The 20765-nt window shown below is 50.7% G+C and overlaps 1 protein-coding gene across 1 annotated transcript; it reads right to left on the reverse strand.

The window, feature by feature from the left end:
• Positions 1–90: 90 nt before the first annotated feature.
• Positions 91–19886, reverse strand: SLC35E1 (solute carrier family 35 member E1). The gene is made up of 6 exons (XM_015440617.4): positions 19403–19886; positions 18969–19039; positions 15483–15620; positions 13646–13771; positions 4298–4543; positions 91–3091 (listed from the first exon to the last, which is right to left on the reverse strand). Exons 1-6 carry the CDS (start codon positions 19821–19823, stop codon positions 2861–2863), a joined length of 1233 nt encoding a protein of 410 aa, XP_015296103.2. The 5' UTR covers positions 19824–19886; the 3' UTR covers positions 91–2860.
• Between the last annotated feature and the right edge of the window lie 879 nt (positions 19887–20765).

The following is a 20765-nucleotide window of genomic DNA, read 5'->3' on the forward strand; positions in this document are numbered from 1 at the left end:
CTCCAAGTCTCAGAAATATTTGTCTTTTGATCTGCTGATTTGGTGTAATGTGACTGCCTCATTCATTCCAGTGTACGTACTTGCTGTAAATTTATATACAGAATTAAATAGCCCATTTATTAATTTATAAACCATAATAAAACCAAACAGTCATTTCCCCTCACCAGCAGATCTTGCATTGGAAAAGGAAAATAATATACAAATTTCAGCAACATCAGAGATTTCATGAAGCCTGAATGGAGGTCAAATTAATTTTGGAGTTCGATGACATGTTCAAAGATTCAGGTACTATAATCACAGACAACTCCCGTAATCTCTCTCTGCAGTGCAAAATGATCCCTGTTTCTTGTCATTCACCAGTGAGAAAAATCCAACTGCAGACTTGACTGCCTTCGGCGAAGGCACGCGGCAAGTTCTTCTGACAAATAACAGCCTTCACGTCTTACACAGCAGTTGTCTCAGCTTTGGGACCAAAGTATATACAAAGCAAGCGAACAAGAGACGAAGGAAGAGGGACACTTCTGAGGCCGGTGGTGCGGAAACTCACCACCAAAAGCAGGGTGGTCCAGGAGTGTCTCATGTGTCAGCTGACACAACATCTTAAATACAGAGTTCCAAATGAAAGAAAAACAAAAAGAACAGGAGTCAAGCATAAGCGATGTTACTTCCTCTCTGAACGGGGAAAACATTTCACTCGCTGGGAGATAAAAGGTGAACCTCTCATTTGCTGCTCTCTCCCCTCAAGTGCCAGCAAGAAGCTGGGTGTGAAGAAGAAAGAAGGCAGCCATCACCTAAGACCCCACACAGGCCAAGCCGTGGTCCCCTCCATGAGGGCACGGTCCTTGCAAGAAGCTGTAAAAGACAGACCACAGCTCAGACCTGAGCACTCAGGGTTACCTACTGGGGTCTTGTCATATTCCTTATGTTGATTTCTGCCAAGACCCAACTGATTTTTTTTTTTTTTTTTTTTTTGAGACAGACTCTCACTCTGTCACCAAGGCTGGAGTGCTGTGGTGTGATCTCAGCTCACCGAAACATGCACCTCCTGGGCTCAAGTGATTCTCCTGCCCCAGCCTCCCAAGTAGCTGGCATTACAGGTGGGTGCCATGATGCCTGGCTAATTTTTGTATTTTTAATAGAGACGGGGTTTCACGACATTGGCCAGGCTGGTCTCAAACTCTAGTAATCCGCCGACCTCAGCCTCCCAAAGTGCTGAGAGTACAGGCAGGAGCCACCACGTCTGGCCCCAGACTGACTCTTGACCAAAGAATCTGATTTGGCAAACCAAATCTTAGCGCAGTGTTAGCTCCTCGTCCCCTTACCCAGAACATGATTCAGATCCTAACATAAACACAAAAACAGGTCAGGGAACCAAAACACTGTGGTCTTGTCTATTACTATTTGAGATAATGTTCATGATTCATTCTGTTTTCAGCAATTGTGACAATTTTGAAGCTTCTCCTGAAGCTTCAAAACACATTATTTCCTACTAAATACCAAAATGTGTCACACAGGCATCACCAGTGGGAACTTTTTTTTTTTTGAGATGGAGTCTCGCTGTTACCCAGGCTGGAGTGCAGTCTCGGCTCACCACAACCTCCGCCTCCCAGGTTCAAGCGATTCGCCCGCCTCAACAGCCTGAGTAGCTGGGACTACAGGCGCACAGCACCACACCCGGCTAATGTTTGTATTTTTAGTAGAGACGGGGTTTCACTATGTTGGCCAGGCTGGTCTCGAACTCCCGACCTCGTGATCCGCCCATCTTGGCCTCCCAAAGTGCTGGGATTACAGGTGTGAGCCACCGCGCCTGGCCGGGGAACTTTGTTTTTAAACTTTTAGAAACAAAACGGTTTTCAATCCATAAGCCAGTCCTAATGCATCCCATAATGGGGAGCAAGGCAAAAACAGACACACACAACTACAAAATATTCCCTAGAAAAATGCAAGAGCCTCAGAAAATCAAGCTCTCTCTACCAAACAACCTACCAAGTCATCACAGAAGAGGTGAAGACTCTCTCAAAAGACAAGTGCCACAGAAACAGAGCTTGAAATACTGAACATGATTTCCCGAAGATCCTTCTCACCACCCCGAGAGAAGCACCCTGCTCTGTCGAGGGAAGAAGAGGCGGAGGAGAGCCAGCCGTTTCCCTTCCATCTGGATCTGGGTGGATGCCAACCCTGACGTGCAGGGCACAGCACCAGGCGGCAGGAACTGGATGCTAACTGCAACCGCTTTTTGCTTTGGAACATTTGCCAGGAACTTGCAAACTGCTAAAGGGATGACCAGGAAACTGGATCCATCTCTGTGGCTGGGGATGTTTTGAATGATTCTCGCAGGCTCCCTGTCTGCTTGGTGACCCTGTTGGTCCTATGCGTATCTGCGCCAGGGAATTAAAGTAGCCAGTCTGACGTTCTCAAGCACTGCCCTGGACACCCCCACTGCCAGCTCATGGTCTACAGCCACAGTGACCCCAGCTTTTCACACAGGGTCCTGAATGTTAATCTGGAACGCAGACACAAGTGCTCTGAGCTACACTGCTTGGGGAATAATTCCACATGGAAAGGTCCAACGTGGCCAAGATCTCCACAGGGACACGGCCCTCAGATGCCAGACTCCAGAATGAAAGAGCATGAGACACCGGTCTCTGTTTAGGTTTGCCCAGAGCTCACGGCCGTCTGCACTGCAGGCAACAGATCCTCCTGCGGCTCACGGGAGGCCAGGAACCCCAGGTCTTCTGATGGAGACTTATGCACTGTCCCCTCGGCTGGGTTGTACATTCACTGATTGTCAGAAGTTTCTGATACTGCTGTGGGAGCCGGGGAAGGAGTCACAGAACAGTCTGATCCTGTCCTCTGGACTCTACACATCATAGCGGTTCAAACTGTATGAGTTTGGGTAGCTCTGCCGGCTGTACTGGAAGTGGTCTGTTAAGATGTTGTTGCGGCCATACTGATAGTCCCCGTGCTGGGGGAAGAGGAGGCCGTTGTGGGGCTTCTCCAGTGGGCTCCGGTGACGCTCCTTGCTGCTCAGGTCTGCTGTGGTGACGGGGAGGAGGTGCTTCCTGGCTTGCTGGTTTGCATCGTACTTGGTCTGTGCCAGAAAGAGAGCAATGAAACAGGACATAAGGAAGAGCTCATAATTCACAGTCAATCAAATGGCTGGCCGTGGTGGCTCACACCTGTAATCTCAGCACTTTGGGAGGCCGAGGCAGGAGGATCACCTGAGCTCAGGAGTTTGAGACCAGCCTGAGCAACATGGCAAAACCCCGTCTCTACTAAAAATACAAAAAATTAACCGGGTGTGGTGGCGCATGCTGTAGTCCCAGCTATTCAGGAGTTCTGAGGCATGAGAATTGCTTGAACCCAGGTGGAGGAGGTTGCAGTGAGCTGGGATCATACCACTGCACTCTAGCCTGGGAGACAGAACAAGATGCTGTCTCAAAAAAAAAAAAAGTCAGTTAACCTCTGGGGCCAGCATAAGTCACAGGGCTTGAGTAAGGAAAGCAGACATGAATGGACCAGACCACAATGTGTGGACAGACTCAGGAGGAAAGTCCTTGGCCAGGCGCAGTGGCTCACGTCTGTAATCCCAGTGCTTTGGGAGGCCCAGGCGGGAGGATCACTTGAGACCAGGAGTTGGAGACCAGACTGGGGCAAAACAGAGAGACCCCATATCTACATGTGTTAAGAAACAAATGAAGAGGTCAGGTGCGGTGGCTCACGCCTGTAATCCCAACACTTTGGGAGGCCAAGGCGGGTGGATCACCTGAGGTCAGGAGTTAGAGACTGGCCTGGCCAACATGGTGAAACCCCATCTCTACTAAAAACACAAAAATTAGCTGGGTGTGGTGGCAGGCGCCTGTAGTCCCACCTACTCAGGAGGCTGAGGCAGGAGAATTGCTTGAACCCAGGAGGTGGAGGTTGCAGTGAGCTGGGATGGAGCGCCACTGCAATCCAGTCTGGGTAACAGAGCGAGACTCCGTAAAAGGAAGGCAAGCCCTCTCTGTTGTCTGTTTGCCATCCCATGTACTTAACACTGCACTAAACAGAGCCTTTGAGAGGAGGGATGGAAATCTCCAGCTGAGACGCAGCCGGAGTGACTGGAGGACCTCAGGTTGCCTATGCAGGAAAAAGGAAGCCAGGGTGGGATGGGGCTACACCAAAATCATAAACCAGTCAGTGGCAAAGCTTCGACCTACAGCCCCAGCCTCCAGCGCCCGGGAGGCCCTTCCTTTTCTGACTTCCTGGGTGCTGAGGGGCCGGCTTCCTTCCCTGCCCAGCCTTCCCCAACTCTCACCTTGTTATAGAGGAAGACCCCCAGGATGGCGGTCATCATGCCCAGGACGTTGGTGCTGGTGACTGGGTTGCGCAGCATGATCAGGGACACCGTGATGACCATGATTCTCTTGGTGGCATTGGCTACCGAGTAGCTCAGGGGGCTGACGAGGTTGAGGATGCTGAAGGCGATGACATTCTGGGCAAAGTTACAGAAGCCGCTGACAGCCAGGAGCAGGAGTGTCCAGGGCCACTGGTAGACGTAGGTCTGCAGAGACCGCAAGGCAAAGACAGCACTTCAGTGGGCGGCAGTGACCCCGCCTCCCTGTATCTACCTGGCAGGGTTAGGGGAAGGGATGCGGAGGGGCTCGTGTGGAGCCTCATGGTCCACAGGCAGCCAGCCCAGGCATGTCACCAAGAGACACCAGGTGCTTTAGGTCCATGACCTCAGCACCTCATGACACCACACAGCACGGGAAATCACCCGCCATCTCCTGCCAAGGAAACAGGTGAAGCCAGGTCCCCAAAGGGTACCAAGCAAGACGTAAGCCAAAGCCTTCCCTGGCCGTGAACAGCCAGGAACTCTGGGTTTAGCAAAGTAGCGGTCTGCTTGCTGGCCACAATGCATTCTACAGGCTGGGAGGTCCTGGGAAGGTGGCCCTGAGCCTGCGAAGTACCCGGTAATATGAAAGCCACAGATCTGCACCCATTGCTGTGAGGATGAAACAGAATCATAGCTTTGGAGGTACTTTACAAGAATCTCAAGCTAAACAAACACAAGAGGTGATGTTATCATCAACAGTTGAGGCCAGGTGCAGTGGCTCACGTCTGTAATCCCAGCACTTTGGGAGGCCGAGGTGAGTGGATCACCTGAGGTCAGAAGTTCGAGACCAGCCTGACCAACATGGTAAAACTGTGTCTCTACTAAAAATACAAAATTAGTCAGGTGTGGTGGCGCATGCCTGTTAATTCCAGCTACTCAGTAGGCTGCAGCAGGAGAATCCCTTAAACCTGGGAGGCGGAAGGTCCAGTGAGCTGAGATTGCACCATTGTACTCCAGCTTGGATAACATGAGTGAAACTCCGTCTCAAAAAACAAACAAACAAACAAAAAACAGTTTAGGTTGGGCGTGATGGCTCACGCCTGTAATCCTAGCACTCTGGGAGGCTAAGGAAGGAAAATCATTTGAGGGCAGCCTGGGCAACACAGTGAGACCCTGTCTCTACAGAAAAATAAAAAATTAGCCAGGCATGGTGGTGCACACCTGTAGTCCCAGCTACTTGGGAGGCTGAGGTGGGAGGATCGCTTGAGCCCAGGAGTTCAAGATTGCAGTGAAATACGGTGGTGCCACAGCACTTCAGCCTAGGCAACAGTGTAAGACATTGTCTCAAAAAAATCCCACAAAACTTTACCATCTGACCCTGAACAAAACGAGGCCATTCTGAATAAGGGATCCAGAAATCAAGAAGTCACAACTAGGAGACATCAGGGTCATGGAACCCCCCAAAGAATCTAGGCTGGTCCTAGGACAGGCACACAGGTGAGAATCAGGTAGGCACCGCCCTGTAGGCCAATTTCCAGGCCACGCTGACCTTGGCCACAGTAGGACAGAGCTGGCTCAGCCCAGGGCGACTGGTTGGCGGCCCCGCTGGAGCTGCAGGATGTCCGCCTGACTCCATCTCCACTGCACTCCAAGAGAGAAGGATCCCATGGTCCTCTCCAACGCAAGGAAGACACGTTTAGGCGACCAGCTCAATGTCAACCAAGTCAAGACTCGAACTCCCAAATGCAAGTCCATTTACCTGTGCCATACACCCTGCAGCTTCTGCAGGCAACCTCACTGGAGGAATAGCCCCTGTAATATATACGAGCCCACCAGGATGCCTCCAGGGTGGGCCAGCCTGTTCTCCCAGGGTCGCTCCCTAAGGTGATTGGGTTAGGACTTCCAAGCTATTTTCTTCCTGCTTGCATAGGTATCTGTCTTCCGGGAAAGGAACCCAACCAATCTGGCTTAAAACAAAAAAAGATACATTAATAAGATGGACTGATGTGTCCACGCGGTGCACAATTCCAGGCATTTTAACAAATGCATCAATTCATGGAACCACCACGACCATCGGGGATTAGGACACTCCTGGGGGGCTTCTCTTTTGTCCTAACCCCCTCCTCCTACACCTGGCAACCATCCATGTTTTCTGTCATGATCCGTGTGTCCTTGGGACATTGTCACAGAACTAGAATCACATGGCTCGGAACTTTCAGAGACAGGCTGCTTTCACTCAGGGTAGCATATCTGCCATTCATCCAGGTTGTGAGGGACAAGAGTTGGCACCTTTTCACTGCTGAGTAATGTTCCACTGTATGTAACATTCCATGTACTAAAGTTTCTTCTCTCTTTTTTTTTTTTGAGATGGAGATTTGCTCTTGTCACCCTGGTTGGAGTGCAATGGTGCAATCTCAGCTCACTGCAACCTCTGCCTCCCGGGTTCAAGTGATTCTCCTGTCTCCGCCTCCTGAGCAGCTGGGATAATCACTGCTTTAAAGTCTTTGTCTGATAATCCCAACATCTTTGTCATTGTACTGTTGGCCCGTGTTGTCTTTTCCCAACCACCTGGAATTTCCTGGTTCTTCATAAACTATGTAATTTTGGCTGGAATCCCGGGCATTGAGCATATTATAAAAGTCCGGGTCTTATTCACATCCTATGAAGAATGTTGATGTTTTTTTTAGCAGGCAATTGATGATGCTGGGTTCAGGCTGCAGGCTTGACCAGCCTTCTGTGGGGTCGTGGTTCCAATGTCAGTTATGTTTTCAAAGCCTTTCCAGTGGTATTTGGCTCTGTCCTGAGTCTGTGCTGCCCGTGGTCAGTCTGAAAGCTGAGCGGTGGTCTCTCCCACAGTTCTGTTCTCAGTCTTTGGTATGCAGTTTAGGATCTGATCCTCACAACGTGTGACGCTCGGGGCGAGCCTGGGATTCTGTCAGCGACTTTATGAGGTCGCTGTCCTCAGCTCCTCCCTCCACACGATCTCCTGAGTACTTTCCAGTTTCCTAGTCCCTCCCTTTCATGGCCCTCCAGCCAGAAAGCTGGGGTTTAATCACCGCACTTGGCTGTTTACTTCCTGTGATTACAGCCCCATTTGAGGGTCAAGCAGTGACAGTACGGAGCAAGAACAAGCTGCAGAAGGGCTCTTCCCATGCTCCGAGGACCAAGTTTCCTAAAACTGCAGAGGAAGGGTCCCCTCTCTCAGGGTTTTAGGTGGCTATGGAAACTGCTGCTGCTGACAGAGGATTGTTGGGGGCCTGGGACACAAGAGATGAAGGCAAAAAAGAAAACACAAAAAAAACCTAACAGACAGCTGGGCGTGCCAGCTGGCGCCTGTAATCCCAGCACTTTGGGAGGCTGAGGTGGGGAGATGATCTGAGGTCAGGAGTTCGAGACCAGGCTGGCCAACATGGTGAAACCTCATCTCTACTAAAAATACAAAAATTAGCTGGGAGTGGTGGTGCGTGCCTATAATTCCAGCTACTCAGGAAGCTGAGGTGGGAGAATCGCTTGAACCTGGGAGGTGGAGGTTACAGTAAGCTAAGATTATACCACTGCACTCCAGTCTGGGTGACAGAGCGAGACTCCATCTCAAAACAAAACAAAACAAAACTGAAAAAAACAACAAAAATGAGAAAAAGTCTAACAGGCATCCAGGTGTGGTGGCTAGCGCCTGTAATCCTATCTCTTTGGGAGTTGAGGTGGGCAGATCACCTGAGGTCAGGAGTTCAAGACCAGCCTGGTCAACATGGTAAAACCCATCTCTACTAAAAAAAAAAAAAAAAAGAAAAGAAAAGAAAAAAAAAATACATAAAAATTAGCTGGGCGTGATGGCACGTGCCTGTAATCCCAGCTATATGGGAGGCTGGAGCAGGACAATCTCTTGAACCCTGGAGGCAGAGGTTGCAGCGAGCTGAGATCGCGCCACCGCACTCCAGCCTGGGTAACAGATCAAGACTCCAACTCAAAAAAAAAAAAAAAAAAAAAAAGGAAAAAGCCTAATAGGGGATTTCCTCCATTCTCTCTGAGGGTTAGGAGTCTCCTTTCCCACTCTCCAAACTCCAAACAGAGAACATCTCTGTTCTCATTCAGGGCCTGCATCTACCTTCTGAGCTGCCTCGTATCCAGGCTGAAGACGCAGGAGGAACAAGAATGATGAACTCACCGCTGGCTCCAAGGCACCTTGAATTCTGGTCCTTCCCCGCGGCCATCTGCGGGCTACCATTTACTTCTTGGTTCTCAAGTAGCTGTTTCGTGCATTCTGTCCAAGTTTTGAAACCAGGCCGCCTGCTCCAGAGTCTAGGAATCCCCGCCTGTCTTTTGCCAAGCCATCTGGCAACTGGGCCAGGCATCTCTGGGAACTGCCCACTCCAGCCTTTGATTCTTGGTAGACGGGAGAGCAGCAGATACCAGCTGACATTCTCCCATTTCATCCTCCTCCCGCCTGTTCTGCAGCACGGGCCTGCGACGACGCTGACTAACCTGCCATCTGTGTAGTCTACATGGAAGATGCAAGACAAAGAGGAACCCAGACATGTGGGAACCCCATCTTCAGACTGCAACATTAGTGAATACGGTGTGTGCCTAGGGCTGCTATTAAAATACACAAGGTCATGCTCATGTTACAAAACATATGGGCCAGGTGTGGTGGCTCACAGCTGTAATCCCAGCACTTTGAGAGGCCAAGGTGGGAGGAAGGCTTGAGGCCAGGAGTTCAAGACCGACCTGGGCAACAGTGGGAGACCCTGTCTCTACAAAAAGAAAACAAAACAAAACACCACAAACATAACATACATAGCCTCAACTAAAAAAAAGGAGGTTACTCAATGTATTACAACAACAACAAAAGATAATCACTAGAACAACAATAACAACACAAAATGTCCTGAGTGCAAGAAAAGCAAAGACAAAAGACCATAGCAAAAGCCTGTATGTTCCTGTCCATGTGTGGACACATACATACCCTAATGAGCTGTAACACACAACAGCAGAGGAACCGGTGGGAAACCCACTGACAATATTACACAGCCCTACAAGAAATGAGAAAGGCCTTCTGTGTCGTTATGAAGAGCTCTCCAGGACGATGAGATGAAATGAACAAAGCGCGGAAGAGTTCAGCTCCCCTTCAGTATCCACGGAGGACTGGTTCTAGGTACCCCTGTGGATCCCAACATCTATAGATGTTCAAGTCCCTTTTATAAAATAGTTTAGTATTTGCATGTAATCCATGCACATCCTCCCATTTACTTGAAATCATCGCTAGATTACTTATAATACCTAATGCAAATGCTATACAAATAATTGTTATACTGTATTATTTAAAAATATGTATTATTCTTTATTGTAGTATTGTAATTGTTTTTCTACCATATATTCTCAATTCGCAGTTGGTTGAATCCACTAGTATAGAACCCACAGATATGGACAGATGACTGTCTATTAATATTTATTTTTGAGACAGGGCCTGACTCTGTCATGCTGGCTGGGGTGCAGTGGCTCAATCATGGCTCACTGCAGCTTTGACCTTCCTGGGCTCAAGTGATCTTCCCATCTCAGGCTCCCAAGTAGCTGGGACTACAGGCATGTGCCACTATGCCGGGTGAATTTTTGGTTTTGTTTTACATAGAGATGAGGTTTTGCCACGTTGCCCAGGCTGGTCTCAAACTCCTGAGGCTAAAGCAATCTGCCTGCCTCTGCCTTCCAAAATACTGGGATCACAGGTGTGAGGCACTGTGCCTGCCCTGTATATTTAAAAAGCTACTTTTTGGGCTGGGCATGGTCGCTCACGCCTATAATTCCAGTACTTTGGGAGGCCGAAGTGGGTGGATCACCTAACGTCAGGAGTTCGAGACCAGCCTGGCCAAAATGGTGAAACCCCGTCTCTACTAAAAATACAAAAAAAATTAGCTAGGCGTGGTGGTGGCTGTCTGTAGTCCCAGCTACTCGGGAGGCTGAGGCAGGAGAATTGCTTGAATCCGGGAGGCGGAGGCTGCAGTGAGCTGAGATCACACCATTGCGAGCGAAACTCTGGCTCAAAAAATAAAATAAAATAAAATAATAAAATAAAAAGTTACTCTGTGTGTAAGAAGGACAGAGGGTGATTATACATGCAAATTTGCTTGTATTTGCAAAAATATGGAACAGGTGAACCAGGAGCCTAAGAAATGTTATCCATGGTCGGGGAGGGGACAGGGTGGACGGGACAGGAATCATGGCCAGACTTCTTCATTTTTTTTCATTTTTATGAGACATAGTCTCGCTGTGTCACCCGGGTTGGAGCGCAATGTCGTGATCTCGGCTCACTGCAAGCGCCGCCTATCTAGTAGCTAGGATTGTAGGTGTACGCCACCATGCCGGCTAATTTTTATATTTTTTCTAGAGATGAGGTTTCCCCATGTTGGCCAGGCTGGTTTTGAACTCCTGGCCTCAAGGGATCCACCCACCTCGGTCTCCGACAGTGCTGGGATTCCAGGTGTGACCCACTGCACCCGGCCTGCAAAGAAATACTAACCTTCTCTCAGCACTCTAGTTCCGGTTGTGCCATGGGAATGTTCACTCTGAAGCGATTATATGAGTGAGTATACAGTAGAATAACATCAGTGAATAACTGGGGTAGAATAAGCAACTAAGAAAACGAGGAGAGGAACCAAGCATACCAGCAACAAGAACTAAATACGAAATTCAACACGGCAAAGATCTGGACTATTCAACTGAAAGTGAAACTAACTGCTAGGAACTCTTTGCTGCTGCCCCAGGTATGTACTTCCTAATTTTTCACAGCAAAGGCTGAATAACAATGACCCAGCAGCAAAAAACACCCACGGCGCCTGGATCGTGTCTTTAAACACTGCTCCCCACTAACGGCACCTGGAGCCCTGAAGGAGGGGCTGACTACAGCTCTGGGATGGGAAGTACACAAGGTGAAGGCAGGCATCCTGCTGGGCGATAAATGCTCACCCACAGGGCTATAAGGGCAGGGAACCAATCAGAAGGGCTCCAGTGGCTAAGACAGGACAATTTTTTTTCATTTTCTTTTCTTTTTTTTTTTTTTTTTTTAAGATGGAGCCTTGCCCTGTCGCCCAGGCTGGAGTATGGTAACGCAATCTCGGCTCACCGCAACCTCCGCCTTCCAGGTTCAAGCGATTCTCCTGCCTCAGCTTCCGGAGTAGCTGGGATTACAGGCAGGCGCCACCATGCCTGGCTAATTTTTGTATTTTCTGTAGAGATGGGGTTTCACCAGGTTGGCCAGGCTGGTCTTGAACTCCTGACCTCAAGTGATCTGCCCACCTCGGCCTCCCAAAGTGCTGAGATTACAGGCTTCAGCCACTGCGCCTGGCCAAGACAGGACAATTTGACTAGGAAAACAAGTAATTCATGCAACTGACAAATACATAAAGTTCACAATGATGCTGGAGAAAAAAAGAGAACCCCTTCCCTACCCCCAAACAAACCCTCAACTCTGGTCAACATTTGGAGTAAGCTCCAACTCTCTATCCTGAAAATCAGTCATCAAAAGGAACAGTTAAGCATTAAACTGCCTTTCTCGTACCATACTTCAAGGTAACAAACTAGTCCTGGCAGATGGGAAGTTCTTCATAGAGGAATTACAGCTCATCAATGTGAAAGGAAAGTGAGAAAAGTGAGCCATGGTTTACTGACTGGGAAAATAGAGGTAATATCCACTACTTCAGCAGGTGGAGCCAAGGATTAAAGATAAGAAATGTCACAAATCCAGCTAGACCACATTAAGACCTCAATAAATATTTACTTTTTCTTTCTAGCTCGAGTCTGGAAGAATCACACTGGCCTCCTCCTCACTGCAGGCACCTGCATTCATTTATAACACATTCTCTGAAGGCAGACCCTGTAGGTGGCAGAAAGATTCAACGTGGAGTAAATGCAAATAGAGACCAGGGGAGGAACTGAGCTGCACGCAGTTGTCCTGTCCTGTCTTGTCTTCTTTTCTTTTTCCTTTCCCCTTTTTCTTTTCTTTTATATTCTTTCTTTCTTTTTTTTTTTTTTGAGATGGAGTTTCACTCTTGTGGCCCAGGCTGGATTGCAGTGGTGCAATTGCAGTTGCAATCTCTGCCTCCCGGGTTCAAGCAATTCTCCCACCTCAGCCTCCCAAGTGGCTGGGATTACAGGTGTGCACCACCATGCCTGGCTAATGTTGTATTTTTAGTAGAGACGGGTTTTCACCATATTGGTCAGGCTGGTCTCGAACTCCTGACCTCAAGTGATTCACATACCTTCGCCTCCCAAAGTGCTGGGATTATAGGCGTGAGCCACCACACCTAGGCAGCGCACAATTTTCTTTTCTCTTTCTTATTTATTTATTTTTTGAGACAGAGTCTCGCTCTGTCACCCAGGATGAAGGGCAGTGGCACCATCTCAGCTCACTATAACTGCCACATCCTGGGTTCAAGTGATTCTTCTGCCTCAGCCTCCCGAGTAGCTGGGACTACAGGTGCGAGCCACCATGTCCGGCCAATTTTTGTATTTTTGGTAGAGATGGGGTGTCACCATATTGGCCAGGCTGGTCTCAAACTCCTGACCTCATATGAGATCCACCCGCCTCAGGCTCCCAAAGTGCTGGAATTACAGGCGTGAGCCACCGTGCTCGACCTTTTTTTTTTTTTTTTTTTTTTTTTTTTGGCCAGCGCACAGTTTTCAAAGTTCCAGGGCTGGCAAGGCACAGCGGCTCACATCTGTACTCCCAGCACTTTGGGAGGCCGAGGCAGATCTCTTAAGACCAGGAGTTCAGGACCAAACTGGGCAACACAGTGAGACCCTGTCTCTCCAAAAACAGTAAAAGAAATGAGCCAGGCATGGTGGTACTCGCCTGTAGTCCCAGTTACTTGGGGGGCTGAGGTGGGAGGATCGCTTGAGCCCCGGGTTAAGGTCAAGGCTGCAGTGAGTCATGATTGTACCACTGCACTCCAGTCCTGGCAACAGAGCAAGGTTCTGTCTCTAAAAAAAAACATTTAAATTAAAAAATGAGGAAAAATAAAAAGTCAGTGTGCTCTCTGGACCATACTGTCAGGACATGAAAGGGTCACCTTCTCTTCCTTGATGCTACTGGCGCCCACACAGCAGCTATCAGCACCTGGGATCAAGCACACCAGAGAAGGAAACGCATGGAAACCCACTTCCTCGACGGTGTGCACCGCCACTGTGAGTCATTACAGAGGGCTGACGGCTGAAAGGGCTGGCTGCCAGGTGCCCAAAAAACACCCCAATGTTAACATGCAGCTACAGCTCCTCAGCAAAGCACCTATTTTGGAACTAGCCAAGAAAATGGCGTGTTCTTGGTGCTGTCCAACTCACCAAGTCGCTGCTGACCAGGAAAGCCGAGAGGTCCACCAGAACCCAGGTGGGGATCATAAAGAAGACGGCGTGGCAGCCCAGGATGTTGAGCAGCCGGAGATGGTGGATCCGTGAATCTCGCAAGACCTGGAAAAGGAAAGCCTCTTTAGAGGGTGATTAAAACTATAAGTGGCAAAAAGGGCTCCAGTGACTCAGGCCCCAAACACAGTGGCTGGACATTAACCCCGACATCTGAGCTTGAACACCAAACCTGCAAGTGCATTTGTGAGGACATACACAGCACAGGCCTGAAACAAGCACCATGTTCCACGCATAAACGACTGAGAAAAGAAAACAAAAATAAAGCAGTAAGTCAGTGCTGGTGAGGACGAACTGAAGTAGGCACTCTGAAATTCCACTGGTTTGAGGCAAAATTGGTATAACCTTTCTAGAATATGACCAGACAAATTATATTAAGAGTGATAGGCCGGGCGCGGTGGCTCAAGCCTGTAATACCAGCACTTTGGGAGGCCGAGACGGGCGGATCACGAGGTCAGGAGATCGAAACCATCCTGGCTAACACAGTGAAACCCCGTCTCTACTAAAAAAATACAAAAAAACTAGCCGGGCGAGGTGGCGGGCGCCTGTAGTCCCAGCTACTCGGGAGGCTGAGGCAGGAGAATGGCGTGAACCCGGGCGGCGGAGCTTGCAGTGAGCCGAGATCACGCCACTGCACTCCAGCCTGGACGACAGAGCGAGACTCTGTCTCAAAAAAAAAAAAAAAAAAAAAGAGTGATAAACGTTTCATACCCTCTAACCTGAGAACTGTAAGCCTATCATAATGAAATAACTGAGACAGGAAAACATCACACACATAATTGTATCTACATTACAATGAAAAGTTAGAAATAACTGGTATTTCCAATACGGAAACTGCATTAACCATGGTACCTGAAAAGTGTGTGATTATCACAGGAGTTAAGAGCAATAATTTTTTTTTTTTTTTTTTTTTTTTTGAGACAGGGTCTCACTATTTGTATTGCCCGGCTGGTCTCAAACTCCTGGCCTCAAGTGATCCTCCTGTCTTGGCCTCCCAAAGTGCTGGGATTATAGATGTAAGCCACTGCACTAGGCTTCAACAAGTTTTGAAACTTTGTTTTAAATTGAACTTTTCAGCTAGGCCTGGTGGCTAATGCCTGTAATCCCAGTGCTTTGCGAGGCTGAGGTGTGAGGATCATTTGAGCCTCGAAGATTGAGGCTGCAGTATGCTATGATTGTGCCACTGCACTCCAGCCTGGGCGACAGTGAGCTCTGGTCTCAGTAAAAGAGCTTTTCTCTATTTTTTTCTTATTGAGCACATTAACTTTATAATAGAATTTTTTTTTTTTTTTTTTTTTTTTGAGATGGAGACTCACTCTTGCCCAGGTTGGAGTGCAGTGGTGCAATCTTAGCTCACTGCAACCCCTGCTTCCTGGGTTCAAGCAATTCTTGTGCCTCAGTGTCTGGAGTAGCTGGGATTACAGGTGCATGCCACAATGCCTGGCTAATTTTTGTGTTTTTAGTAGAGATGGGGTTTTGCCATGTTGGTCAGGCTGCTGTTGAACTCCTGGCCTCAAGTGAATCGCCCGCCTTGGCCTCCCAAAGTGCTGGGATTATAGGTGTGAGCCACTGCGCCCGGCCAAAAAATCAAAACGATTTAAAAAGCAAAATGACAAACAGAAAATCAGCAGATGGCAATCAAGATTTTTCTGCTCCAATAGCAAAGAAATTTCGACTCAGCCTGTTTTTCCAATGCCACCAGCTTGCCGCCCGCACACCCCTGAAACCCCATGCACGTCCGCTGATGGTACCCAAATACCTTTTTGGAGAAAATGTTCTGAAGCGAGAAGCACAGCGTGGCGGCGAGGGCGCTGACGAGCCCCCACATGTCGAAAGACAACTCGGTGACGGTGGCCAGCAGGACGCCGCTGATGATGGGGATGAGTGACAAGTACACCTGCAGGAAGAGGCCATCAAGAATTGCCCACAGGCCAGACTAGAGCTGGGCCGCCCACCACAGAGGCCCAGGGAAAGGCCTCTCTCCTCCCTCAGCAAAGGGATACTACCTAACACTTTGAAAATGGTGTTTGCTGTGACAGTGATGCTCCGGGGGGTGGCTCGGGGCAGGTGGTTATTAGAGCGCCAGAGGCAGGGCTTATTTGTGGGTAGCCCTATTCCCATACGGTCACCCTCATTAAGAGCCTCTGCTTAGGGCCACAGCCCAGGGCTGGTCCTAACTCCACAGATCTATTCAGCTGCCACTGACACACCAGGGTCTGAAGCCCTGATCCTCTGTAAGGCTCCCCCTTCCCTCTTTTTAAAAAATAGTTTTTTTGAGACTGACTCTCACTCTGTCACCCAGGCTAGAGTGTAGCGGCACGATCTTGGCTCACTGCAACCTCCGCTTCCTGGGTTCAAGCAATTCTCCTGCCTCAGACTCCCGAGTAGCTGGGATTACAGGCATGTGCCACCATGCCTGGCCAATTTTTTTTGTACTTTTAGTAGAGGCAGGATTTCGCCATGTTGGCCAGGTTAGTCTTGTAGTCCTGACCCACAGGATCCATCCACCTCGGACTCCCAAAGTACTGGGATTACAGGTGTGAGCCACCGCGCCCAGCTCCCATTCCCTCTTACTTCAGGCTCTTCCAGTATGGTTACTCCTGGCTGGGACACTCCACTGATGCCTTCTCCTCCCGCTGACCTCCTGCCTTCACAAGGAAAGCTTTCTCCAACCCACCTCCACCTTGGGAGGCTTCTGTGCTGTGTTCCCAGGGCCACTGCCTGGGCTTCCCCAGCAGAGAGCTCTCCACCCACTCTTTTTTTTTTTTTGAGACGGAGTCTCACTGTGTCGTCAGGCTGGAGTGCAGTGGTACAATCTCTGGCTCACTGCAACCTCTGCCTCCTAGGTTCAAGTGATTCTCCTGCCTCAGCTTTCCGAGCAGCTGGGACTACAGGTGCCTACCACCATGCCCGGCTAATTTTTGTATTTTTAGTAGAGATGGGTTTTACCATGTTGGCCAGCATGGTCTTGATCTCTTGACCTCGTGATCTGCCCACTTCGGCCTCCAAAAGTGCTGGGATTACAGGCGTGGGCCACCGCGCCCGGCCTCTCCACCCACTCTGTTACATCATCCAGTTCCATTAGTGTACAACCTTAGGGCAGGTCCTTGTTCGCTGCTTTATCCTGGTGCCTAGCACACAGTAGGCACTCAATAGCCGCTAGCTGAATGAACGAGTAGCAAACATAGTGACAGAAAGCCTTCAACAAGGTCTGGCATGTGGGGCTAAACGACTCCCAACTGCCAGGATCCACCGGGATCCATTCCCGCATGTCCAGCTCTTCTGACTCTTGGCTCAACCCTGTCCTACCAAGAACACTCTTCACTTTGGGAGGCCGAGGAGGGCAGATCACTTGAAGTCAGGAGTTTGAGACCAGCCTGACCAACATGATGAAACCCTGTCTCTGTTGAAAACACAAAAATTAGCCAGGAGTGATGGTAAGCGCCTGCAATCCCGGCCACTCAGGAGGCTGAGGCAAGAGTTGCTTGAACCCAGGAGGCGGAGCTTGCAGTGAGCTGAGATCCACCACTGCCCTCCAACCTGGGCAATAGAGCGAGACTCTGTCTCAGAAAAACAAACAAACAAACAAACACTCTTAAGGAGAGGTAGGAGAGGTGGAGATCTTAGGACGGAGTGGTCATGCCACAAGGAGGGCAGAGTGGGGGCTGTGGACCTGAATTCCAGCTTCCCCAATACTGGGCTGTGGCCCTCAGGCACATGATTCTCCCCTCTCAGTCCATCTCAGGAAAACCTGAGATCAGGAATGATGACTACCAGCCTTATCTGCCTTGCAGGGCAGGTTCCAAAAGTTATGATGTCATTATAATTAGTCTGGCTGTCTAACCGGGTCAATTCCCAGTCTTTCCTCACTGTGTGAAGTTTCTGGCTCCTTGCCCAAGCTGGGTACAATGTCCCGTACAACGGGGAAACCTGATAAACACGATGATATCCGGTGATGCAGCTACACACCTCTGGGAAAACTTTGACTTCCCAGGAGCCAAGTCACAGTCTGACATCACCCTGGGGGAGCGAGACTGCAGAGCACACACAGGTCTTGCTGGGACAAAGACAGGCGGGAATTAAAAAAAAAAAAAAAAAAATCAGCCATAGGTGGCCCAATTTCTATAAGCTGATCCAGGGCACTGCCTCTCTGAGTTACATAAAACACAAGATGCCAGAAACCAACCACTTGGAAAAGAGGCACGGTGTCCAGCATGAAATGGATTCCAGCTGGGACGACAGGCACCCAACTTCCACTTGAGGATACCGGACAAAGCTGTCTCTGGCTAAAGCCATGGCTATTCTTGCCCCAAGCCAGGAAATACCCTGGTTTGGCATCTTGGACCGAATTTGGACTGCGCCCAAAGCATCCTCCTTCTGCAGCCCCGAGTCCTGTGTGCTGCTTTCGCTTCTGTTCCCAGACCATCACAACTTCTGGCTGTTTTAATTTCTAAGACTTTGCTGGATTCTGCCAAGATCAAACTCCTTTGATCGTATCTGGCTTCGGATCCCGGAGGTCCCCCGACGGCTCTCTCTTGTAAAGAAGTGAAAATCTAGCCAAGTGCAGTGGCTCACGCCTGTAATCCCAGCACTTTGGGAGGCTGAGGCAGACTGATCACTTGAGGTCAGGAGTTTGAGACCAGCCTGGCAACATAGTGAAACCCTGTCTCTATTAAAAATACAAAAAAAAAAAAAAAAAAAATTAGCCAGGTGTGGTGTTGCATGTCTGTAGTCCCAGCTACTCGGGTGGCTGAGGCAGGATAATTGCTTGAACCTAGGAGGCAGAGGTTGCAGTGAGCTGAGATTGTGTCACTACACTCCAGGATGGGCAACAGAGTAAAACTCCGTCTCAAAAAAAGTGTAAACCTATCCCACAGCGTTCTGATCCGTCCCTAGTCCCACTGGAAAGGCCACACATGGGGTGTACGGCCAAAATGTGACCAACCCGTTACCTACCAGCAAACCCAGGTAGGGTATGGGAGGAAAATTGTATCTGAAAGGGACAACAGTGTTCCTAAGACCACACAGCAGAGATCACAGAGGTACACATACTCCACACACCATTGCTCACAGCGTGATTCTAGAACTTGAGTAGTAAAAGGCCACTGGAGGCCTCTACACTGACTTCCCTATTTGACAGGAAGCCAGGCAGCCTGCAGACCAGGATCCTGACCACGTCACCAGTTGGCAACAGGGAGGAACCCCCTGGAGCTCCCACCTGCCCAGAGTCCCTGCCCGGGGTTACCTTGGTGCTCTGCTTCTCCTTCATAATGATCCGGGACAGGAGGACCACCCAGATGGGCATGGTGGCCTTGACTGCAAAGAGAGGGAAGGGCACTCAAGGGGCTGCCTGTGTTCCAGGGCCCAACCTGTTCCACCTCCACGGCTGGATGGGAGGGCTTGGCAGCCCCTCAGACCTCTTCACCCCTTCTCTGTCGGTAGGGCTTCCTCCCACCACGGCAGTTGTGGTCTGTCTTGCTTACCTCCCAGCTCTCTTCTCAGCCCCTTTTCTCCCTAAGAATCCTGTGCGTGTCCCTCCCCTACCAAAAGCCTTGGTAGCCCCTCTGCTGACTTCTCAGTCCGGCGGGACGCGCCCCGGGCGGCGCACTCCTTTCCATGCGCCCAAGACCCAAGCTGCGCGCCCCGGCCGCCGCCCCCTAGGCCGGGCGCGGAACCTACCGGTGTGTGCATAAGACACCGGCACCTTCCAGATGCTGACGTGCGCTGACACGGACGCGAAGTACTTGCCGAAGGCGAGCGGCAGCACGTAGCGCGGGTAGAAGCGCGGCGGCAGCAGCGGGCCGGACGACGGATGCGGACTGGGTCCGGGGCCCGAGACGGGCGGCGCGGGGGGCACGCGCCAGGCGCGCAGCAGTGGCGGGAGCCCAGCGCACAGAGCTAGGATGTGGCACAGCGACACGGTCACCGGGAACGGGAAGGCGCTCAGGATCACTTTGTTGACCACGTTGCCGCCCGCGCTCAGCGCGTACCACAACAGGCACAGCGCCGCCACCCGCGCGCCCTCGCGCGCCCCGCTACTGCTGCTTGCTGCGCCCGGGCCCCCCGCGCCAGGGCCCGCGCCCACCGCAGCCGCCGCCATCCTGCCCCAGCGGCCGCCCCTTCCCGCCCGTCCGACGGCCCGACGCCGGGCGGGGGCGGGGCTGGGCGGGGGCGGGCGCTCCGGCCTAAGCCGTTTCCCATTGGTCGCTGCCTCTGTGCGTCATCCCACCGCGCCGGCCGACGCGCCAGCCACCACGTCTCGAGTGCAGGCCCAGTCCGCTGTAGATGCGCTTCCGGCGAGGGCGGAGCCGAGGCCGGAAGCGGAAGAAGGGGACGGAGACCTGCATCCAAGCTGTACCACCTGAGACGTGGGCGGTCCCAGTGACCGGGAGCCAGAACTCGAGCGGAACAGGCGAGCAGGAGCGCGGAGGGCTTTGCAGCGTCGGCGTCTGTGCGTGGGCTAAATATCAGGGCCTCTACCAGGGGTACATGGGCAGCCCCTAACTAGATTCCTGTTGGCTGGCGGCGGCTGACACCGAAGGTAAAAGACCTTTTGGGGAAAGAAACCAGTTGTGAAAAGCTCTTGAGCTAAACTTCCTCCGCAAACTGGGGCGCACGCGCGTGGCCAAACTCTGGCAGTGGGACTATCCCGGAGCACTCGGTCCCTGGAATCATGTTCTGGAAACCGCCGCGACGTGCGCAGTTCTCGGGCCTGGCCCTCGTATCATCGCACTGAATCCTAGGAACGTCGTGCCATTCCCATTTCACAGACCGAAGTCCAGAATGGGGAAGCGACTTGTCTTAGGCTTCCTGGCCACTCTGGGGACCGTGGCCGTGGCAGCGTCCTTAGACACCTGTCTCCAAGGCTCGGCAGAAGGGGGAGGTACCGGGCCCTGACGGCTGATGTCCAAGCACCAGCCGGGATGAACCAGCCCCAGGCCCCAGTGAAGGAAAACAAGACGAAGTTTTCAGTAAGATGATCTTATACTAATTCAAGGACTATAATCTGTTCCTCAAATCGTGTACCTCCAATTTTTTCGAG

The sequence above is a fragment of the Macaca fascicularis genome, chromosome 19 (assembly GCF_037993035.2).
Source record: "Macaca fascicularis isolate 582-1 chromosome 19, T2T-MFA8v1.1".
In the NCBI taxonomy this organism is placed as follows: domain Eukaryota; kingdom Metazoa; phylum Chordata; class Mammalia; order Primates; family Cercopithecidae; genus Macaca; species Macaca fascicularis.